This window comes from Vanacampus margaritifer, chromosome 1 (genome assembly GCF_051991255.1).
Source record: "Vanacampus margaritifer isolate UIUO_Vmar chromosome 1, RoL_Vmar_1.0, whole genome shotgun sequence".
NCBI lineage: Eukaryota > Metazoa > Chordata > Actinopteri > Syngnathiformes > Syngnathidae > Vanacampus > Vanacampus margaritifer.
Genome location: NC_135432.1, coordinates 16,718,207 through 16,741,521, shown reverse-complemented (window position 1 = coordinate 16,741,521; position 23,315 = coordinate 16,718,207). Strand labels below are relative to the sequence as shown.

The window sequence follows — 23,315 nt, the reverse complement described above, 5'->3', positions numbered from 1 at the left end:
CGCTTCCAATTTCGCCGTCAAGCTCGGATTCACCATCATCATCGATGATGATCATCGTCGTCATCAATGTGCTCTTTTAGCGTTGGTCGATGCCTTTCGTCTTGTAAGTGTAGAGCTGCTTTGCAAACGGGCACCACTTCCTCCTCAGCCATCTAGATCCCCCCCCCACGTCTCCTACTGCCGCGTCAATGCTTTCCATCCACGGAGTCATCACCCTCATCATCATCATCGATGATGATCATCGTTGTCATCAATGTGCTCTTTTAGCGTTGGTCGATGCTTTTGGTCTTTGAAAAAAACGGCTCGGGCGTGAGCTCCTCGCAACCGGTCGCCATTTTTCCTTTGTTTTCCATTCTGATCTCCTGCTCGACGCTCTAGCTCCGCCTCTACTGACGCCCACCCGATCTTGTCAAAAGACAGTCATCGCTGCCCTCTAGGGGCCAAAAATAGTCCTTAGGCACAACAGACCTAACTGAAACTTTCACCACAGATGCGGAAGGCTTCCCCCCACCCGTTTCAAAAAAAATAAAAAATAATAAATTGGATGACGTCTTATGAGGTCATTGGCAGCCCTCCGTAGGTTTTTACTCGACGTCTTTAAACGTCAGTGGCAGTGAAAGAGTTAAAGTTGCGCATGTAAGACGATGTTTTAAAATGTCAATTACATTGATCGAGGTGGCGAGGTCTCCGGCGAATAGCGCAATTCTGAAGGTTGGGAAACGTTACAGCGCAGAGACAGGTGATGTCAATGGAACACAAATAGCATAGCTTTGCCTTGAAGTGAGCTTTCAACAGGCCTGAGAAGAGCATCAAGAGGCCAGCCAGTGACTACACCTGCACCGAGAGGAGACAAACAAACATTCTCAGCAGCTGGCCAAACAACACATGCATGCATGTAAAAAAAAACAAAAAACCTCCAGCAACTCTTATTTATAACCTCACCCTCACGGCCGAGAAGACGACGACAGACGGTAGCAGCTGCAAAGTGTTCCGGTCACACAGGAGGGGCACTGAACACTTGAAGGCTTCAATTACATTGTGCTTATATGATAATCAGTAATGGAATGACACTTGGTTCATGCACATTTAAGTTAAACCCCTACTATTTGTGGGGGATAGAGACAGAGCCCTGAGGCCAATAGTGAAAATCCGTGAGTAATTGACGCCCCCTACAAAGGGTTATGATTGCCTATTTATGCCACACCATGCCACTTAAAGCAGAAAGTATTTTTTTTTAAAGGGTATTTGATGTCTCTATGAGATTTAAACGTTCAGAGTGGTAAGGTACAGACACTGGTATTCCATTTGGATTGATTTATCTACTGTGGTCTGTGAGAAAGAATAATACGCAAAGCATCAACACCATGCATTTAGGATGTACATCATGAGTCAATGTTACATAAATGACTGTACGATCAAACCCCGCATACATCCATACATAAAAAGACACCTTGAGGGAATTTAACCTAACAACAACAACCACGCCAAGATGCCACAATATGGTGCCAAAGTAATAATTTCATAGGTTTGGTCTGAGCAGAAAAACAGCAATTGAGCAAGTTTTTCAGGAAATAACAGAATAGGTTCCAAAAGAAAATACACAAATTGATGAATTTGCGAATGAAGGTGTTCCCTGAGTTCACAACAACACGGCTGGACTCGTCTAAGCTTTACACTCAAGTCATGTGCATTCACGATGTAGAACATGTGAAGCCCATAGTGAAGTGAAACAGGGACGTCCAGAGGGTGGGGCCAATGGGCATCTATTAGAGGGGGGGGGGGGGGGGCATCCATCCAATATTTAAGCACAGGTTTTTACTTCCACTCCTCGCCAGAACGTCTCGTTACATTCACAGTATCAATCCTGACTTACTCATCGTTCCCAGTGTGTTCTCGATGCTCACTATTCGTTTCTTAGTCAACATCAGCTGTAATTTTGTCTGTCTGTCTGTCTGTCTGTCTGTCTATCTGTCTATCTATCTATCTATCTATCTATCTTCCAAGCACTGGATCTCCAGATTTCACGTTTACAATAAATGGAAAAATCACATAATTTCTATATTTAGTACATTAGTTCTAAAACAACATAATTTACTCTAAAATTCTTACAAGACCAGTGTACTGCGCAATACTGAAAACATTCTCATGCACAAAAGTCTTCCAATTATAGGCTATGCCAATGCTGCGTAGGCTAATAACTGTACAGTAACACCTGTCTGAGACAGAAAGGGAAACAGCGCCATCTCGAGGCGACCCAACGCCAATACTTATGTCCACACGTTAACCTTAGCTACAATTAAAATGTCGCCTATGTATGTTAGAACTGGCGTGCCTGATAAACGGCTCAAATGTCCAATGAAAATGCCTTCTCAACGGCAGCTTTGACACGACTTTTTTTGTCAGTCATTTGGTCAGGGCGAAGTTTATTACAAAGTAGATGCTAATTGACTGTAGAGTCGACTCGTACCTGGCTCCTCGTGGAGTTAATGGAGCTTGACAAACAAGTACAGCGAGGGAGTACAAGCAAGATTCGACTGTCTAATATCAAGTGGTAACCTCCATTTACCTCCATAGTCTTTCTCGAAGTTTATCCGGAGACGAGTGAAGGAAGAGGTTCGTGGGGGTGCAGGGGGAGGGAGGTCGCCGGTCCAAGGTCTTGCTGGGCTCCCTTTTCTCAGCGTGTGAAGCCAAGAGCACAAGAGCGTGCAATAGCGCACGAGCGCGGACCACGTGACCCGGGAACACACGCACACACAAAAAGTAGCTACTACCCACTGAAAGAAAAATGCAGCAAGATTTGTGTGGCCAATGAATGGATATTATTAACTATTACTCACAAAAGGTTATGGACATGTAGGGTGAGATTTGGGGCTAAACCTAAACCATAATTTGATCGTTTTATTTTATTTTATTATTTTTTACATATTAATGCAGTCCGGGTCCACATTACTTTTGGTACAATTTGCTGTTTCCTACATGCTAAACACACCCTGAAACTAAATCATCTGGATCATATTTGAAGCATCTCAGTAGCGACGTGCTAGGTGTTGCTTGGTCTCACGATGTTAACTTTTGAATGCATATTACTTTGTGGCCCCAAAACGCATTGAATATTCATGATGATGCTTCTCCAAATGCTGTTTACATCACCACTTCCGTTCTCATGGAACAGACACAGAGCTGCTCATTATAAAGGAATTTCCTCTGTCCGTGTCACTTGGACAGTAATTCAAGACATTTGAGAATCATAGTTTTTACAATTGTGCTTATCTCACACACAGAGGGCAGGTAAAGTTCTCACACTTTTGAGACTTGCATAAAAATGATTGTACTTAAAGAAGAAGTACTAATCCAACTCTTTAACTTAAAGTAGAAAGAGTGCAGACTCTTAATTGAACTGTGCAAAGGTAAAAATGCTGTTTTTATACCTGGGAACAGCTAAGATTTTATTCATTTTTTTTTTTTTTTTTTTTTAACAAAATCACTGGATAAGCCATTTAAACATATGTTCCCATGGCCTTGCTTGCTTGTGGCAAAATAAAAATCCAGATTCTAATACAGTATTTATTTACGGGAAGGATTTAACCTGATGCGCAAAGAAAACGTGACGCAGTAAAATGACTTCTGTGAGAATTGTTGGCCATTCAAGAAGAACTTGATTCCCTTTCTCCAAGTTTATTGAACTTTTAATGACAACACAATGGCTCACATACAATGCGGTATATATGTATATTTACAAACAGGAGTCTTGCACAGTGGTTATCACAGGATGTCAATGCTACAGTACAGGTCTACAGAAATAAATATAACAAATATTTTAGATTTCCAGTGTAACGTTCTCTTGCAGGTTACTATGTCTTAATTACAAGATGAACAATAAATAGCACATATATAACGTATATATACCAGGCATGATGTCAAATAGAGGGTCTGCTTGGACACAAACTGCAGGCTCTGACCAGGTTGAAGCAGTACTGCATTTCCTCATACAGTCATGTGGGATGGAGTGGTAGAGTGTATGTCAAATCTTGGTGCATGTCAATATAAAGCTGCATGATAAAATTGCAATACAAAGATTTTTTTACCCCACATTTTCCCGAATCTTAATGTAAAAAAAATCAGATATGAAGAAGAGCCATATGTATGAACATACAGTAGATAATTTGTTGTGTTCTTTAATTCAGACACTGAGCAAAATCCACACGCTTACAACACACAGTGTTCTTCTCTCCTGATTGGCTGGTCAGGATTTATGGCAGAAGAATCACAGCTTGACTCAGTAATACAACAAACGCGCTCTTGTTGGTCCAAACCAGACTGGTGGCTGCTCAGCTGGGGACTTCCTCGCAAATGTTTACTCAGCATCGGACTTTGTCTGGTTCTCAATTAAAGACGGAAAGACCAAATAAGAGTAAAGTTCTGGGAGGCTCTCTAATATTTTCTAATGAATTTAACATCGACGGTGAAATCTTGTTTCTGAACTCTGAACGTGTGCATATCAGCAGCAGTAAACGCACCAACCTACAATGATAGCAAACTGAAGCATCACAATATTAAAGCACATAAATGATTTGCCGGCCTATTTTTATCTTTCCCTTTAAGAGTGTGGTGTTTGTGTGTTATGACTTTATATCATGGGAAGACAACAACGAAGACATTTACTTCAAAACAAAGCACCGGGACCAAATGAGGGATGATGAGAAGCACTGCTTGGCTGGATTTACATTGCAGGTCTTAACACCAAATTCCAATTTTTGTGCCTATGGTATATGCGATCTGCTTCAACTTTTGATATGTGATATCAACATACTTAACATTGAATGAAAAACTTCAAATAAACAGATGAACGACAGAAAAACAGTAAAGATTGTGTCTCTGATTGTAGTGACGGAATATCTGATCAGTCCATTTACACAGCAGGCATCTTGAACGATATCCCTTTTTTTTTTAATCCATGTATAATTGAGAGCTGATGCTGAGCGTAAGATAGCCAATTCCATGTTTTTTTCTGCTTACACTAATATGCAAATGAGGCCACATGAAGAGACAAAAGTCAGAATTTGGTCAGTGATGCCTTTAGTGTAAAACCAGCCTTTCCCTTTCAGTTATGTGTTCAGGTCAATCGGACGGTTCACTCCTGACTGGAATCACAAACATGCAAATATTTGGAAGCTAACCCGCTAAGTGACATGCATGCTGTGTATGTGTTTGTAGCTGGGGGGACTTCTGTAAGGAGCAGGCATAATGGACACTGTGGCCCTATTGTTATGACTAGGGCCTACCACATGAGGCCCTTTAAGAAGACGACACGTGCAGGGGGAGGTTGTGCATTAACGCAAAAAAGACGCTGGCCAAAAATCTCAATTACAGTATAAACCACTACTCTTTTTTTTTTGCAAGAGTCAAATTCCAAAATATCCCAGGGACAACTTGATTGGCTGAGGGATTGCCGGGTTCTGTATTTACAAAAAAAATAATAATTCCTGCGCTGACTTAATTGACAGCTGCCCGCCTATAGAAGAAGTAAATGGGTGGCGCTAGAAGAAGGAGCTTGATCTATTTAAAAGGCTACAAAGCTATAGATCACCATCGTCATCATCTTCATTGGCGATGTGGTTAGAGGAATGGAGAGGAAGGCTGCATGCAGATTGCTGGGGCGGAGGGTGAGGGTCCTCGGACATGTACAGTGTTTGGTCATCACCTGGGGAGAGACCAACAAAAAATACAATCAATAAAAATGAATGATTCTTTGGACAAATTGATCACTGCGTGCTCCTTAGTTGACAATAATACTAAAATAATAATATTGCATGTGGGAAAGGGGAGCCACAGTTGGACAATGCACTTTTCAGCTGTTTATAAACACAATGAACACACTCACGCAGGAGCTGCTGTCGGCCACAGCTCACGCCCTGACACTCACACGCAGAAATACTATACAGTAGGTGAGCTAACCTCATCCACCTTGGCCCCGCCTCTTAAACTCTGATACAAATATGCATGTTATGTTTCGGTTTTTGTAAGGGTTGGGTTTTGTTTATTATGGGTGTGTTTGTTGTTTTTGTCTGTGGTTGGTGTTTGTCATGTGTTCCTGATTTCTCCCCTTGTCTCGTTATGTCTGATCACGTTCAAATGTGTTTCTTCCCTTCCCAGTGTGTGTGACCAATCGGTGCCCTCAGCCTATTGTATTCCCCAGGTGTGTATTTCGTTTGTTGTGTTTGTCCAGTTTGTGTCGGTCCATTGGCATTGCCACGTTTTGTCGTCCCACCCATGTCTTGCCATTTGAGTTTGCTTGCATTTAGCACCTTTTTGTTGTTTCCTGTTGGCAAGTTGTGTACCATCTTGTTTTTGTTTGATTAATAAAACCCTTTTGTTTTTTGGACCCTACCTCAGCCTCCTCGCTCTGTCTCCCAGCACTTGAGTCTACAAGTACAGCCAACCGTGACAATACATACAGTAAATTTGTATACGTTTTCTGGATTTGGTGAATCCCTAAGAATTGAAAGTACATTTTAATTACGCCCAACGTCTGTATCTTGTTACCTTGGTATTAACTTGCAGCTGTCTCCTGGTGAGCGACGAAGTGTCTATTCGAATCGTCCACCTCGCTGCCACAGTGCACATCGCTCCTGTTTAACAAACAAACAAAATCAACCTTCTCCATTGGACTAGTTGCTCCATGCTACTTATTACTAAGTAAATAATGCTCAGTTTTGGCTGGCATTTTGGTTACTTCGTTTCACTACAGGCAGCATAAGGTACTGTCTCTCGCTCACATTCCAAAACATGCATGTTTGTCTGAATTGTTGGGGTGTAGCTCAGTGGTAGAGCGTTTAACTGTCGATCAAGAGGTCTTTGGTTCAATTCTGGATGCCCTCTCATACTCTTGCAAATTTCTCCATAAAGGTCATAAAATTTATCTTAAACTGTCTATTGATAGCAACAATTCCACATCACTGAAAACTACAACCACGATAACGAACATCTTGTCAAATGAATACCTCACATACAAATTGAGCATTATTGTATTTGCATATGCAGAATGTTTGCTATAGCTCTTGCATTGGACCTCATTGTTAGATTGTGCGGCTGTACCTAAAATTTCGGATCCTGGTGATATTGTATTTATATACTGAAAAAGTTCAACATCCTCACCTGTTGTCATTGATGTCTCTTGTGTCACTCGTGTTGTTTCCTGTTGGCAACAGAAAATGAGTTTAAAACACATACTTCCTGCTTTACTAATAGATGAATTCACAGATTAACATTGAACTGAACCATTGTCAATGTTAAGTGGGAAGGACTCCAGTATGTCTCCATTGTATCTGTCTGCTCTGTAGCCCAGTGCGGTGGAAACTCTGTAAAACAGGAGCATCAGGATAAAGCTGTTGCAAACCCTATTGTATTGGTGGTGGTCTTTGGCAAAAAACAGGACAAAATATGTTAGACGCACGTGTTGGTCTGAACAGAGTTGGGGTTGCAGTTGATGCTTGGGGAGTCGTTTGGTGTCATGTTGCTCTGAAAGACGGCGTTGCTGTAGGTGTTGGCGTGCTCAGTGGCCCGGATGTACGAGTAGAAGGGGTTGCTGGGAGAGCAGACGGGCATTTGCTTCGGCCTCACGGGTTTGGCTGGGGGCGAAATGAGAACGACTGTCATCAAAGTGCGTCACTTTCAATCCATTTTATCGTGTTCATTTCTCAAACAAACATACAGTTTGAGGTCTTCAATTATTATATATATTTTTGCAAACATTGGAGACAATTTTGTTTTTGTGAACATTAAAGACGAATTAGAGAGATGCATCTCAGTTGTTGTAAATATTCAAGGACCAGTACCAATCTGCGCCGCATGAGGGCGTCGCATGGCATTTTTGGCCCTCATGGCATCTTTGATGCGATCGACTTCCTGCTGGTAGCGACGGCGGTCCATCATGGCGCCCTCCTTGGCGTCCCTCAGTGCAGTCTCCAGGGCCTTAACTCTCTCAGCAGTAGACCGAAGACGTTTCTCCAGCTTTGGAAGCTCACAACGCAGATCTGCATTGTCACGAACCAGCTGGATGGATGTGAGGAAATCAGAGGACTAACTTGAGTGCTAATGATGTCACTTGATGGATGTAGACATAGAAAAGATGCGCCACGTGTGCTCCTCACCTGTTTGTGAACTTTTGTAAGTTGGTCCAGGTTATTCTCAAGAAAGGAAATCTTCTGCTTCTGGGTGCAAGACCCCCCGCTATCATCAGGTTCCATTTCGGAACTCTGTAGATTGGAGTGTTTATGGAAGAAAAAACAAAAATAAATAAACTTCACAATATAATGGAGATTAATGATTCCTTAAGAGAGTATGTTGACTTACTTTTTTAACCCGCGACGTGAGGTCCTGAACAAACAGCTTGCGGAGGTTGTGGAGGGTCTGGAGCTCGCGGGCCTAGGGCAAGGGCGGGTGAAGAGAAGGTTAGAGGGCGTCACTTGCAACATCTGATATTTCAGAAAGGACGTAAAGGAGAAGTTGGTGGTTTAAGGTTTACTCACGACAGTCTCCTCCAGACCCTTCAGGTCCTGTTTAGTCTGCTCATGGCGCTCGTGCAGGAATCTGATAGTAAAAGGTAAACATTATCATCATTACTTTATGCATTGATCACCAGCATTACTATTCTACTTTTTCTCACAAAAAAACACACACAAGAAAACACAAAATATCCTGCAGATTCTGGATTCTTCACATATTCACGCTCCAAAATTTCAAAATCCAAGGTTTCACTATAAGAACGACATGGAAATATTTTTTGGGGGGGTATCTCATGTTGCCAGGATAATATGGCTGTAACGTGTTGTAAACTTACCAAGCTTATATGCAACATTTTTAACATAAACATCATGCAAATCAACTTGCGATTGTGATTGGTGATAGCTAGGATTCAATCATGAACCAGAAGTGTTGACATCATCCAAATTATGCGTTTTATTGGTTTGGACATGCGAATATGTCATGTCCACCGGGACCATCTACGGGTCTGATGGGTTATACGTTTTTTTTTCAAATATTTTTTTTATGCTATAGCATACAGATGGCTTTGATGCACCTGAAGACATTGCTTAATGCAATGGTAGTTGCTACAAAAAATGACCAGCAGGTGGCAGCAGAGTATACGCGATCAGCAACAAGCTATTTTCAAGTTTTTCAACAGGTTTGTGAATAGTGATGAAAGCTATATTCTAATGCTAATTGCTGCAAATCAGAAACAGATACAAAAAAAAATTCCTAATTAAAGAAGAGACTCTAATCTTTCTTTTGGTAGGTCCCATGTTTTTTTTTAGCAATATAACACAATATTCTGTGGGATTTGCAAATCAGTCAAAATCTAGCAAAACAGCCAGGAGCAAAGGGGGTTGCTTCAGTGAAAATGGCTGGGAGTGAATGAGTTAATGTTTTGATTTTATTAACAGTCATTGGTGGCTACCACACATTCATTTGAGTGTTAATTGGAAGATGACTTACGAGAGCTCCTCCAGGCGCTCGCTCTTGGTGCTGTCCTGACTCTTCAGACGTTCAAAGTCGGAGCGAACCTGAGCCAACTCCAGCTCCATCTTGGAATTGCGACTGGACATGATGACACATGTACTATAAATGTCATGTTCTATTCTTCATGACAAGCAAATCAATGTGTATTAATAGCAAAAACAATATTTTGTAGGTTAAGAGTTACAGACTCGGTGAGTTCGTCGATGAGCCTCTGCTTCTCATTGATCTCATCACGCAGACGTGCCAGCTGCTTGTGATGGAGGCCACGGTGGGACTCGCCATGCTGGCGGCTAATCTTCTGCAGAGTTGCAAATCGAATTGGAAGGAAACAGAACACGTCATTCAACTATTTGTTTGTAAAAAAACAAACAAACAAAACAAAACAAAAAAACTAAGTTTGTCTTTAGCAAAACTGTACATCACATTCATGACGAGCTCATGAAATGTAAATTTTATAATAAACTGCGGCAATTTACATGACGTGTGCAATTACATTTGCATGCAATAAATATAGTTAATTTAGAAATACCTTGACTTAAATTATTTGTATACAAAAGGTTAGGTCAAGTGTAAAACGAAACAAGTAAAGCTTATTTTTGAAAATGTGTCTGTGAACGACCCGTTCTAACAAACTGGGTAAAGTCACTAAATTGACAATATTGAGTACCCATTCGCTTCGTCGCAACAGTCTAAATCTACCCCCGATCGTCATGGTAACAAACACTGTACATGGTATTTGCATGGGACAGATAACAACCCAAGAACTGAGTGAATTCAAACAGAATGTTGTAATTGTACAATCACTTTTTTTTATCCTTAGTCTATGTTGATGGAGAAATGTCAGAGGCCTTTTATTCCGACACCTGGGAACAAGTTTAAATTTGGAAGAAGAAAAAAAGCTCAGTAAGTCCTCTTTAAAGTTACATATGGAAAAATACCATGGTATATTTTTTACCTTCACATTTCCATCTTCAGTCTCTCCCTTCTCTCCATCTTTCTCTTCCAGAAGAGAATTATCTTGTAAAAGAGAAGAAAAGGAGAAATGGTTGGGCACTGAACACTGAGTGTTTAATATTTGTTCGACCTGTTTAAACACGTCATCTTGTTCCACTCGTCGTGTCCTGCACCTTGGTCTTGCAGCTTGGCCAACTCTTCGCTCAGAGAGTCGTGACTTTCCTCCAGAAGCCTCTTCTTGTGTTCCACGCTCTGCATGTACTCAGTCAGGGAGCGAATCTTAGCTTCATGCTGCAATGCAATGTTAGCATTATCACCCGTCACATGATAACCATGACAAACATCTTTGATTCATTCCACTAATTTCTTGTTTGATCCTGTGGGCCTCACCTGAGAGATGAGGAGATGGCAAGAGGAAAGCTCCCTCCCAGTCTCCTCCATTTTGCGGTGGCACTCCAACTGCATGTTCTCCAGTTGCCGGCAACGCTTCACCATGCTCTTCACCTCCGACTTGATCTTGCTGATGTAGAGGCGAGCCACTGTGAACTCCTCCTCGATGGCGCCGCTGATCTCTACCGGCTGAGCATAGGAGGAAATACAGCTTTCAGGTTTCATCCATCCATCCATCCATCCACACTCCAACTCACCAGCTTGATTTCACCATTGCCCACAATGGAGCTGAACTCGCTCAGGTCCCTCATCAGCCCATTGAGGACGTCAGCAATACGCTTCCTCTGCTGACCGCTTACTTCCTGCATGCGAGATAGCTCCGCCTCCAGCTCCATCAGACTCGCCTGGTTCAGAGAGCCCAGATAAGGTGGACAGAATGTAACTATTGACGCATCTCTAAAGATAATATAATCATATCAAATATGAAATTAGAATAGCTCATAAAATGTTAACAACAGTAGTTTTATATATATATATATATACTGTATATATATATATAAATATAAATAATGGGCCTTAGTAAATAATCCTGCACTTAAGCCACTCTTCATTAATGTAATAATGTGATTTAATTTCATTCAATTTGATCTCTTTTCTATTTTCATAATAATAATATTGTCAATATTTTTCTTTGTTAAGTGGATCAATTTTGTTTTAGTAAGCTTCGGCATCCATTTTGAACATATTATAATCATAGTTTCTTGCCGTATAAAGCGTTAAAAGGGAAATTTTTGGGAAAATGTATTTTAACATTTCTTTTATTGTGAAAACATAGCAAAGTATTTTTTTGTGAGCCACCTATATGCCTGAAAATGTGTGGGTGAGCGAGCAAGTTAGGTCAAATTGTGGGAATCCCCCACACCCACCCACAGTATTTCTCTTTCATCTAGTCCCATCTGAGGCCATCACATCGGGTCACGAGCAATAATTTTGTTTGACAGTTTATATTTCAGATGCTGCCAGACGCAAGCCAACCATTTTTCTATCTAGGCATGGAACTGGGTCGACAGTGACCGGGACTCACACTTGCGCTGTCTGCACAAAAGTCAGCAGCATGTAACACTTCACAAGCAGTGCAGTGAGTCTCCTTGAATATGATAACGAATTTGCAGTGCCACGCTCTTCTTCTTGAACGTACCATTTTCTGGGCCAGCTGGTCAGCCAGTAGCTGGTTTTGCAGACCTTTCTCCTCCACCTCCTGGCTCTTTTGGTCATAGTTGATGGCCAGCTCCTCCAGAGCCTGCAGCACCTCCTTCACCTCTGCCTTGGCGCAGTCACTTTCCACTTGCAGCCTGCCGAGCTCCGCCTGCACCTTGTCACCGTCCCCACGCGAAGACGCCAAGAGCTGCCGGTAAAGATGACACACGTTAGAAAGAAGACTTGTGAGTCTTTGTGTGTGAGTCTGCGTGTGTGAGTTTGTGTGTACCTCATCCTGATCCAACATTTGCTGCTTGAGTTTCTCCACCACCTGACACTGCAGGTTGATCTCATCATCCTGTAATACACATCACATCTCCATGTCAACGGCCACTAACAGATCCGTCCAACCATTTTCTATAACATTTTAACCTGTTCAGCGTCAGGGGGAGAATGGAATCTATTTTACAGCTGACTTTGCGAGATAGGCAGACTACACCTTGGACGAGTCGCCAGTCAATCACAGGGCACACAGAAAGTTTTTTTTTTGTTTTTAAATCAGAATTATACAGAGAAATTTAAAAGCCCCCCCAAAAAATGTTAATTAAAATATGTGTCGTAAAATTATGAATTAGTTCTACATTGGATTTTCAACTGCATCCTTGAGCACCTGTATGTTTAATGTAATATAATGGCCATAAAAAATATTGCTATGTGAATAAAGTTCTATATATTGGGCACATGCACTTCAGGTCATTCTGCATAGCTTAGGCCAGTGGTCTGCAACCTACGGCTCTGTAGCCACATGTGGCTTTTTAGTCCTTCTCTTGTGGATCTCTAAAAATAAAATTAGGAACAATTATAAATAAATAAAAATCCTTTACAAATTTATTTAATTTTTTTAATTAAAATTTTATTCAAAATAATTAATATTTAAGATTTTAAAAAATAAATAACCAAATATTCTAAAAAAAATTTTGTCCAAATGTTTAAGTTGCCAGAAAAAGAGAGACAAAAGCTAGATGAAAAAGTGTTTTAAAATTACCTAAAAATGTCCAAAAAGGAAGAGGAAATTAAGAAAATTACCATAAAATATCCATGAAATTGCCAAAAATGACAAATAATTTCATTAAAAAGGCTGAAAAGAGAATGTTCCAAAAGTAACCATAAAACATATACAGACAAAAGAAGAAAGGCAGGAAATTACTAGTTGATGCATCGAATATTCGGCCACCGAAAAGTTTCAGCCGAAATTAAAAAAATATGCATTTTCGGCATCAGGCCGAAATAAAATTGGAGCTGAAAAAATATTGCCGAAATAGGATGTTGTGGTAACGCAAGCAAAAAAAACTGCTGCAAGCAAAAAAAAACTGCTGCAAGCAAGCGTATGTATGAATTAATCGCCGGGGTGAGCGTTCCGCCTCAATATTAATTCATAAACAGTAGCCGAAAGCTAGGGTCTTGAGGCTAACCCGGTCGATGCTATCTCAAATCAGGGGTGAGGAATAATGGCAACGGCACAAATTGTTAGCGAAAAGCAGTATCGTGATCTCCGTATGGTGTGTGCGCCAGCGAGAGAAGAGGACGCGGAAGACAACACAAGGCAAGTGTGTGCAGCTACGCGCTAGCTTATAGCGATCAAACTTCTTATTCTGCAACTGAAGTGTCGTAGCAAATTGTTTGCTGCTGAAATGCAAATAAAGCCCCCGTTGAATAAGCAACACGGCGCCCGGTTCCTTTACATGATAAATGAATTTATTTCACATGACCGAGACGAGAGCTGCGTTATCAGCAGCGACCCAAATCAATTGAGGGTGACGAGTGACGACACTCGAAAAAGTTTACAAAAGTAAAGCTTCATCTCCAGATTATTACGTCCAACAATGTGCAGAAAAGCACTGTGTCTGCGTGCTAACGACAACTTTATTTATCATAGAATAACAAACGCAATGACATGACATTGCACTGTGTGCTTACTGTGTGCTTGTGGTTATTCTCATTCATCCACCTCATTTATTTCTCAATCATTACTGTAGTAATATGTGTTGAAAATGTGGAGTGGACTGTAGCTAATGGTGAATCTGAGTGATTATCGGTTTCGGCCCAAAATTTTCCATTTTGGTGCCTCCCTAGAAATAATTATAATATGTTTTTGGAATTGCCAGCAAAAAGTCAGAAAATTAATTCAAAAAGCTCAAAAAGTAGCAATAAAATATCCAAAAACACAGGAAGAAATCCTGAAAATTACCATAAAATGTCCACAAAATTGCCAAAAATATCAGAAAATGTATAGCAATAAGGCAGGAAAAACACAAAACAAAATAGAAAATGTCCAAAAAAGGAAGACGAGAGGCAGAAAATGATCATATGTTGTCCATACAATTGCCAAAAATGTCACAAATTTGACAGGAAGGCAGAAAAGTCTACAAAAGTATGAAAAATTACCAAAATATCCAAAAGGTCGAAGGAAATGAAACTCTATGTATTGGATGCTGCATATTTTTGTGTTGTGGTGCAGCAGCTCTAATTAGCTCTTGGGCCCTCGTACTGTTTCCTTCATGACAATGTTGATTTTTTTTTGCGGCTCTAGACAGATTTTTGATTATTTAATTGCCGTAAAATGTCTCTTTTGACAGTAAAGGTTGCTGCACTGGCCCCTGGCTTAGGCGCAGGTCCGGGCTCTATGGCTGTGCCTTTTTTATTCTCCTTTTTTATTTTTTGACTGATAATCAAGTGTCTTCTATCCATGTGGTAGAGAGCGATTACAAAGTCGCTCTTCCCTGACGAGGTGATGTGTCAAGAATGCTGAAGCTTACCTTGTCATCCAGCTGCTTGTACAGTTTGCGAATCTCCTCTTCGTATTTCTGGCGCTCCTCCTCGGAAATGCGCACCACAATGGAAGAGGTGTCATTATCCAGGATGGGCCGCTCTTCCACCGACTCGTAACGGCTCACAATCTCCGGTTGGGTCCTCTCCGTCTCGGGTACATCCTCTCCTGGAGGACGTGATGATGGCACAGACTTAGAGAGTTGCATCTTTTTTTCAAAGAATGTTCATTTGTTTGTGGATTTCAAATTTTCTCACCGTTCCTCCAGCGGTTGAGCTCGGCCTCCAGCTTTTGGATGCTGTCCTTCAAAGTCTTGTTCTTCTCCTTCTCCTTCTCGTACTTCCTCTTCCACTGCTCAGCTGTCAGTTCCAAGTTGATGGAGGCGGTGTTTCGAATAGTCTTAGCACTGTGGGGAGCAATTAGATGATATTTTAATGAGTGAATAGATTTGTAATATGTAAAAAAAAAATAGGAATAATTTCCCAGTGCAAAGTACAAAGAAACAATCCACATAGTTGTACCGTTGTCCAAACATCAGTGTGGACTTAGTCTCAGCATCGTTATAGCTGGAAGGTGAGCAGCAAATGAACATGGTGGTGCGACAATTGCCGCCAAGAGAGTCTTGCAGGATGCGGGTCATTTTGCTGTCACGGTATGGTACGTGGCTTTTCTGTGAAAGGAGAAGATACAGTAGGCACAACGCCTTTGGATAAGAGGCCGGGGAAAGGACGGAGGTGAAAAAGGAAGAATCATGCGAGTGAACACTCACCGTGCCCTCCGCCAAGGCGGAGATGACATTTCCCAGGGCTGACAGAGACTTGTTGATGTTTTTGGCCTCATCCAGTACGGCTCCTGCAGCCCCCGTCTTACTGACCTGGTGCACAGGGTGGATGGTCACAAGTCAAATTTAACACCTGACATCTCCTATTGGGAGGCAATGTTTGCATGTGTGCGTTTGTTTATGAACAGGATTTAGAATACTATTAAATCAATTTACATTTAGTTTGCTAGCACAATTGCCTAGTCAGATTAGCACTGCAGTGGTTCAGTATGGATCGGATTTTTTTTTATATATATAATCGAGAATATTAACTAGAAAAAAAGTACAGAAAAACATATAAACTAGTGCTGTCAAAGTTAAAGCGTTAACTAATAATTAATCACAAAAAATGATTGCATTAATCGCACTATTAATTTTGACCGCAGATGATAGCAAGAAAGGTAGCACAGATTGTGTTTGACCAATAAACATAACTACGTACAGTACATTAAAGTAAATTTGTTCATGTCAAACTATTGGGATAAAAAAAACATTTTAAATTATGCAAGTAATTAACTGATAATTATAACCTAATTAAGCGATTAATCATGATTAATTAAAATTCTAATATGTGATGTGTTAATCTGACTTAAAAATTGAATCGTTTGACAGCTCTAATATAAACATTCATCATTATCTGGCTCGCTTGTTGATTTTTATCCCACCTTCTCACTTCCCGCCAGGTCCACCAGATAGAGTTTGCCACAAAGCTTCTGCTCGGTCTCCACATGCTCCTGCTTGATGTTGATCAGGAAGATGCTGTGACTGCGAGAGCTGTGCTCATTCATGTCTGCACAAATACAGAAATAACATACTTTTTAATATACATCAAACCGCAGAGTCCGCATCACCAAAGACACTGCATTGATGAGCCTGTCGTTCTCCCGCTTCATTCTTCACTCACTCGTGAACAAGACACCAAGATACTGGAACTCCTCCACTAGGAGAAAAATCTTATGCTGACCCTGAGAGGGCACTGTAGACTAACTCAACCGAGGGAATAATCTCACACTTGGAGGTACAGTACTAGCATTTCAATTCCATTGTAATAATAAAGAATAATACAAAGCACTAAAATTCTCTTTTTCAGGCATCTTTTATTTATTGCATTTGCTTTGTTTGTATGTATTTGATGGTAATTATAATTTATATAAAACAAGCAAAATGACAGTTACCTCAAATAATTTATTTTTTAATTCAGAGACTTTTTTTATCATCATATTCTTGGCTAGCAGTTTAATAACTATTGCAGATAAATAAAAAAAAAATGAAAATTGATGTTAGCTGCTGGAGACAGGCCAGTTGGCTTTGGAGCACTCCTAAGGTGCCCTTGAGCAATGCACCAAGCTCCTTCAATGTTGTTCAACAAAAGAGGCTACAAACATAATGTGAGCTCAAATAGAGCTGAAGAAAGCACACTTTGAATCTATACATAAGAACAAATTATAGTGAGATGATCAGTCTGAAGGGTGCACGTTACAAAAAATAGGGCCGAAATTAGGCATTCTTCTATTCTTCCAAAACGTGCAAGCTTCGGATTTCTTCCAAATATGCTGTCGCTCAGTTTCATGTCACAATTATATGGAGGTAGTTCAGTTGAACTCGGTCACACATAAGGATTTGCCTCCCGGTGATCAGGGAGGCAAAATAACTGTTAACACAGCCAACACCGCAGAATAATTGCAAGATATTCTTTTTAAGAGACATTCGAGATCAGCATCTTTACTGCTCCCAAGGGGGTGAAAATGCTCAAACTTGGCTCAACGGTTTGCTTTAGACACCCTAAGCCATCTGGGATACACAAAAAACGTCCCTATGACCGTAAACAGGATAAACATATGGAAAATGGAAAGTTGATGTGGCTTCATAAAGTAATTCAGTTTTTTCATAAGATATTTCAGAATGACCATGAACGATGATGAAGTGTGAAAAACAAGCAGGTCATTCAATCCCAGCTGTGAGTGCAGCAAGATGACCTCATCATGCAGAAAAGCGGCAGCACTATCTGACTATCTCTTCCCAAAAACAACGTTGAGGTTTCAGAACTCAGAACGCTGTCCTTGCAGCACAGTGAGTCAGCATGAGAAGACTGCAATGGCAGCATCATCGATATCATTGCCTTGGATTGTTACACTTCAACAAGCTTTGTGATATGTCTGCTTTATCGGCTGTGTCATGCAGTGAGCATGTTGCCATGGCAACAGGACCTTCCCATCCAATCAACGTTCTTATCATTTTCTAACATACAACACCATGTAATTCATAAAGTACATACACAATCCTTTGACCCTAATCAGACAGTGTACATCAGCCCAGTGGTTTAAGGATGAGTCATCACAGTTCCTCAAACACAATATCAGTGAGACACAGAAAGCAAATACGTAAAATTTGGACCAAGGGCTCTATTTTTGTAGACTGGCGCATGGCGTAAAAAACAGCAATTTTTGTACAGGCATAAGTCTACTGTGTTTGGGACCTTGTTGTGCAGACTTGGAGTTCGAGAGACTTACTGGTAACAGCAACATGGCGGTTTGATTTGCCCTCATCAATCACATCCATCACTTCATCCGGGCTGGACACAAAGCGCTCAGTGCACCCCTGAGGATTGGAGAACAGGTTGAGCATTTAATGGATAATCGCGGGATGAGTCATACATTCGTAACTGTCACACACCTTAACATATGGCACACGGTTCTTATCCTCATGAACAGACAGGTTGGTCTTTGTCACTAAGAAAGAAAAAAGAAGATTTGCAAATGGTTAAATACCAAATAAATGCTGCACATGCAAAGAATATTTATTTTAGTCACTCACCATCCAGCAAATCACGGATTTTGTCCATGTAGATTTCAAAATATGAAACCTTTTAGAGACAAAGGAAATAGATTATAGATGATGAGCAGGGAATGAGGTGTAAGTAGGGAACAGCAATGTACGCATAAAATCAGCCAACAGGGGGCGACATTAAAACCTTGATGATGAATTCCAGGTTTTCATCCATGGCAAAGATGTGGTTGAAGATGTCCTCCGCAATGCGCGGGATGATGCCCATCTGGTGAGGATCGTGCAGCTTGCCCTGGAACAGTAAGTGACATCATGAAATGACTGCGCATCGTAATCACTCAACTTATCATAGACCGATACATAACTCAACAACACAAAATAAACACACTGATTTATTTATTTTTACCTCGAGAATCATATCATATAGCATTACATAGCATCACACCGTAACTAATCTCATTGTAAAAAAAAAAAAAAAAAAGGCCAAATTGTAGAAGATGCTAAGCAGAGATGCAGTCAAAATAAAGTAACTACGACGACTGTACCTCCATGGTGTGAGTCTTGCCAGAAGCGGTTTGTCCATATGCAAAGATGGTGCCATTGTAGCCACCCAGCACATCTATAAGAGTAGAAAATGACATGGCATTAATGACACTAATGGTAAATATTTCGATGATCTGTTTTGCATTCGTACCTTTGACAATCTGCTTAGCACAGGTGTTGTACACTTGCTCTTGGGTGGTGTTGGTTGGAAACACTCGGTCAAACACGTACGACTTGCCCTGCAAACAGCAATCGTGCATTATATTAGGGAAGCCGTCAAATATTTATTCAACTGTTACAATCGTTGCTGTCAGGTCCATCCATCCATCCATTTTCTTGACCGCTTTTCCTCACAAGGGTCGCGGGGGTGCTGGAGCCTATCCCAGCTGGCTTCGGGCAGTAGGCAGGGCACACCCTGAACTGGTTGCCAGCCAATCACAGGGCACACAGAGACAAACAACCATACTTGCTGTCAGGTCAATTTAATATTTTTTTCACAAATCGGTCTATTCCCACGCCATTTGTTATTTATGTATTTATTTTTACACATTGTTAACCAACTAAAAAGGGAAGTCTTTTTTTTTTTTTTTTTTTACAATAATATGTTCTATGCAACCCCACTAGTCTATAGTATTCTGGTTCATATTGCATTGGTGGAATATGAGTAAGTAGCAAAATCCAGCCATTTTTATCTGTCTCACCTGTTATCTGAAGCTGAGCTGTGATTGGTTGTTACCTGAGACCTGAGCAACATTGAAGACATCTTCAGTCGGCAGCAAGTGGCAAAATGGCTGCCCCCTGAGATGGATAAAAATGGCTGGATTTTGCATCATAACTGAAATTTCACAAATGCAATATTAATCAGAATGTCATGTTTAGACTAGTGAGGTCAAATGTAGCATATTGTCAAGAAAAGTTTAAGGATAACTTCCACTTTAAAGGGATACTTGACTCATTTAGCCATTTTCCGTAATAAAAAATGCATATTTTGTGTATAATTAATTTGAGAAATTCATTCATTTTTCATGTACAATTAATACTTTTGAAAATATCTTTTGCCTCTTGCTGTCAACTGAAAATGACATCACAGGTGCTCAGAGCTCAAGTAACGACCAATCCCGCCCCCTTGTCGATCAATTAACTCATTCACTGCCATAAATTCATTTTAAAAAAAAGATTATTAAAAATTAAGGGTGACAGGCGATTAAAATTTTTTATTGTAACTAATCGCATGACTTCACTAGTTAACTCACGATTAATCACAAATTTTATATCTGTTCTAAATGTACAGTAAAAACATTCTAGGTTTTCATACTCTTGTCAACAAAAGTGGAAAAAAATGTTAAACTAATAGAAATAGTTTAAATGAATTTTTGACGTTTATAGCAGTCAATGGTAATGAATGAATTAAAAAAATAAAATAAATAAATATTATTACAAATTTGGGACGTCAGGTGATTAAAATTTTTAATCGTAATTAATCGCATGACTTTACTAGTTAACTCACGATTAATCACACATTTTATATCTGTTCTAAATGTACAATACATTTTATTTTCCTACTCTTGTTAACAAAAGTGGGTAAAAATGTTAAACTAATAAAAATAGTTCAAATGAATTTTTGACGTCTATAGCCGTCAATGGCAGTGAATAAGTTAATTTCTCAGAATTCTGCAAGCTCCAAGAAAGCAGACTGATGTGTTTAAACGAAATAAGACATTTGCCACAATTGCTTTTACCTTGGAAAACAATGATCAATGTTTTTGCACATTTTCTGACATGTTACAGACCAAAACAGTAACTGAAACAATTTTCACATAAGCATTTTCTGCACTGTCAATTTGAAATAATGTCCTTTTTAAAAAAAATTTTTTTTAAAAAAGGACATATTTTTTTTACATCAGACTGATCGATTACTCTAAAAAAGTAATTAACAGATTAATCCATTATTAAATAATCCTTAATTGCAGTCCTAAAATACAACAGAATGGAAAATTTGGTGGCTTCATTGCCTTTTTCAATGGCCAGGTCGATCGCCTTCAACTTAAAATTTGCATCGTCGGCATTACGTTGCATTTTTTGGGATAATGAGGCAGTGTGCTTGAGCAGAGCTGATCTGATGATGATCTAAATGGTTTAATAAGTCATTTGATGAAAAAAGTTCATTGAAAAATGAAATGAATAAAGAGTGAACATGGGAGAGGCAAAGCAAAGGGGAAAACCCTGTAATTATTTTATAATATCTAACAGGTCATGAACATGATATCCATCCATCCATCAATTTCCCATAGCCCATCATGTTGCCCTTAGTGCTCACTGTCCAATATAAAATATGTACCTCCATAGTGATATACATTAACTTTCTGTTTAAACTAATCACATACAAACAATAACTGCGCGACAAAGGGACGAGTGACTCAGCACACACAAAGGCCAGCGACAAAATCACATAGCGTCACTCTCGTGGCTCACAACAAGGCAACTCAATAAGGAAAAGTGCTATTAGCATATTGACTCTACAACAACACGCATGAAAAAAAATAAAAACGATCGGGAATCAGGTACTTGGGAGGAGTTGCAATAAAGGAGGACAAAGCCGGTCAATTGCTAATGTGCAGGCCGGGCAATTATTGATCCTAATTTGAGAAGTCACTTTCGGACTCCATTATTGCTTACGACAGTACAGCCTCTTCTCGCTCTCTTCTTGGAGTGATGTGTGTGCCATAAAACAATACAAACAACATAAGCTGAAGTAGTAAAGGAAACCACATTGCCTAATTTGGTTTACTACTGTTATTGAAGGGGGTTATTTTGTTTATATTCAGTTGATACCCAAATTTAAAACATAGAGAACAATGACAAAGTTCTCTGAAAAGTGCTCAAACTTGAGTCATATATGGAGAAGTAATCATTTGTTGGATTGAAACATTTTTAGATTGATTTCATACTAAACAATGTTGTTATAATTAGTCGTATTAGAAATCTTTTTAGCAGCTATTGTTTTAACAGTAAAACATTCAATTTTTTGTAAGATCAGAAAAAAAAATAGTAACGGACATCATTTTTTGCCATCTTTAGTTAATCAATTCATCAATCAATTATACAAAATAGACATAATTAATCCATTAAGAAATGTAATGCACCTCGATTGAAGATTACAATTACAGAAAAAAAGTACTTTTTCATACAACTGATGTGGCCGCCATGTTTCTGTTCACTGCTATCTCAGATGACATTGGGCAAAAGACAGACTACACCCAGGACTGGTCGCCAAACAACCACTCTCATTCACACTGTCACTGAGTGGGAACTGAACCCGTGCACAGGTTCAACTAGCACACACAATTTTAATTATGTTGCCCTGACAAAATGTCCACACAAAGATAACCACACACGAATTGGTGAATAGGATATCAGATGTGCTGCACAAAAACAGAAATACAAGAACACACGTACGCACACGTTAAGGCCCAAAGCGATGATGATGATGATTAATTGATGAAGGGCCTTGGGTGCACAACAAGGCGACTCCCTTTTCTACATGTGTTGATTTTTATTTATTCATTTATTTTTGCTGGCTTACCCCGACGGCGACTGTGTCATCTCCTTGGAATTTGGGCAGGAAGAGGTCCCCCCGAATAATCTCGGACTGGTTGAGAGGACGAAAGCGACAGAGCACTTTTATGTTGCACTCGGCTGGGACGTCGGCCATGGCGCAGATTGGATGAGGAGGATGAAGAGGATGAGGAGGAGGACGCTGGCGAAGATGCTGGTGGCGGCCTGGACCCGAAACGTCGGGTAAAGGAAAAAACACGACGAGAGATCCAACGAACGAGGTCGCGTCTTCTTCTTCCACAGGGACTGCAGAGAACCTTCGGCTGTTGTTTATTTTTTCTCGACTATTTAAGCGTTAAAAAGGTAAAGAAGATAGGCGGTGTTTTCGTGTCGCAGTGAGTGGGGACGGCGCTAATTAGTCGTCGAAACGCCAAATGGCCGGCCTACATTATTAAAAGAACAGATTATGTGAAATGTGCCCTCCGCTTCTCTGGAAGATATATAAGGTGTCGTGTAGCTGCCTTTTCCTTCTTGGGGGTGCGTCAGGCTGGTTGAAGGTGAGCGATGCTGCTGTTGGAAGGGCACTGAGTGAGGTACAAGGCTATTTCAGCGCCCTCTGTTGGCGGGTTCGCGGAGGGCGTGGTCTGCATCCTTGTAAAAGTGGTACCCATATAGATTTCGTTCATACGTGCTTTGAGCATAGACGCGTACGTCGATGTCAGCGCC

The 23,315-nt window shown here is 40.3% G+C and overlaps 2 protein-coding genes across 3 annotated transcripts in view; both read right to left on the bottom strand.

Annotated features, from left to right (window-relative positions):
* LOC144059128 (puratrophin-1-like) overlaps positions 1–2,670 on the bottom strand; it is a 45,689-nt gene extending 43,019 nt beyond the window's left edge. The window contains exon 1 of one of the 2 annotated variants that reach the window (XM_077578035.1): positions 2,567–2,670. The gene's annotated coding sequence lies outside the window, so the exon portion shown is untranslated. The remainder of the gene's footprint in view (positions 1–2,566) is intronic. The other variant, XM_077578043.1, reaches the window with a different exon arrangement.
* A 989-nt stretch (positions 2,671–3,659) lies between these two features.
* Positions 3,660–23,198, bottom strand: LOC144059091 (kinesin heavy chain-like). Its single transcript, XM_077577943.1, has 29 exons — positions 22,618–23,198; positions 19,186–19,273; positions 19,037–19,110; positions 18,679–18,783; positions 18,522–18,570; positions 18,381–18,436; positions 18,218–18,305; positions 16,373–16,497; positions 15,657–15,761; positions 15,409–15,557; positions 15,145–15,293; positions 14,877–15,055; positions 12,350–12,418; positions 12,062–12,268; positions 11,121–11,267; positions 10,864–11,052; positions 10,647–10,764; positions 10,475–10,536; positions 9,708–9,817; positions 9,496–9,597; positions 8,529–8,589; positions 8,353–8,424; positions 8,151–8,255; positions 7,836–8,052; positions 7,454–7,628; positions 7,279–7,358; positions 7,156–7,195; positions 6,544–6,629; positions 3,660–5,701 (listed from the first exon to the last, which is right to left on the bottom strand). Exons 1-28 carry the CDS (start codon positions 22,744–22,746, stop codon positions 6,551–6,553), a joined length of 3,129 nt encoding a protein of 1,042 aa, XP_077434069.1. The 5' UTR covers positions 22,747–23,198; the 3' UTR covers positions 3,660–5,701; positions 6,544–6,550.
* Between the last annotated feature and the right edge of the window lie 117 nt (positions 23,199–23,315).

Coding starts and splice junctions, on each gene's coding strand:
- LOC144059091 (XM_077577943.1), bottom strand. CDS start 22,746: ATGGCCGACGTCCCAGCCGAGTGCAACATAAAAGTGCTCTGTCGCTTT. Junction 12,269..12,349: donor AAATGTTGGATCAGGATGAG/GTACACACAAAC, acceptor CTTTACCGGCAG/CTCTTGGCGTCTTCGCGTGG. Junction 11,268..12,061: donor ACCAGCTGGCCCAGAAAATG/GTACGTTCAAGA, acceptor TCTCTGAACCAG/GCGAGTCTGATGGAGCTGGA.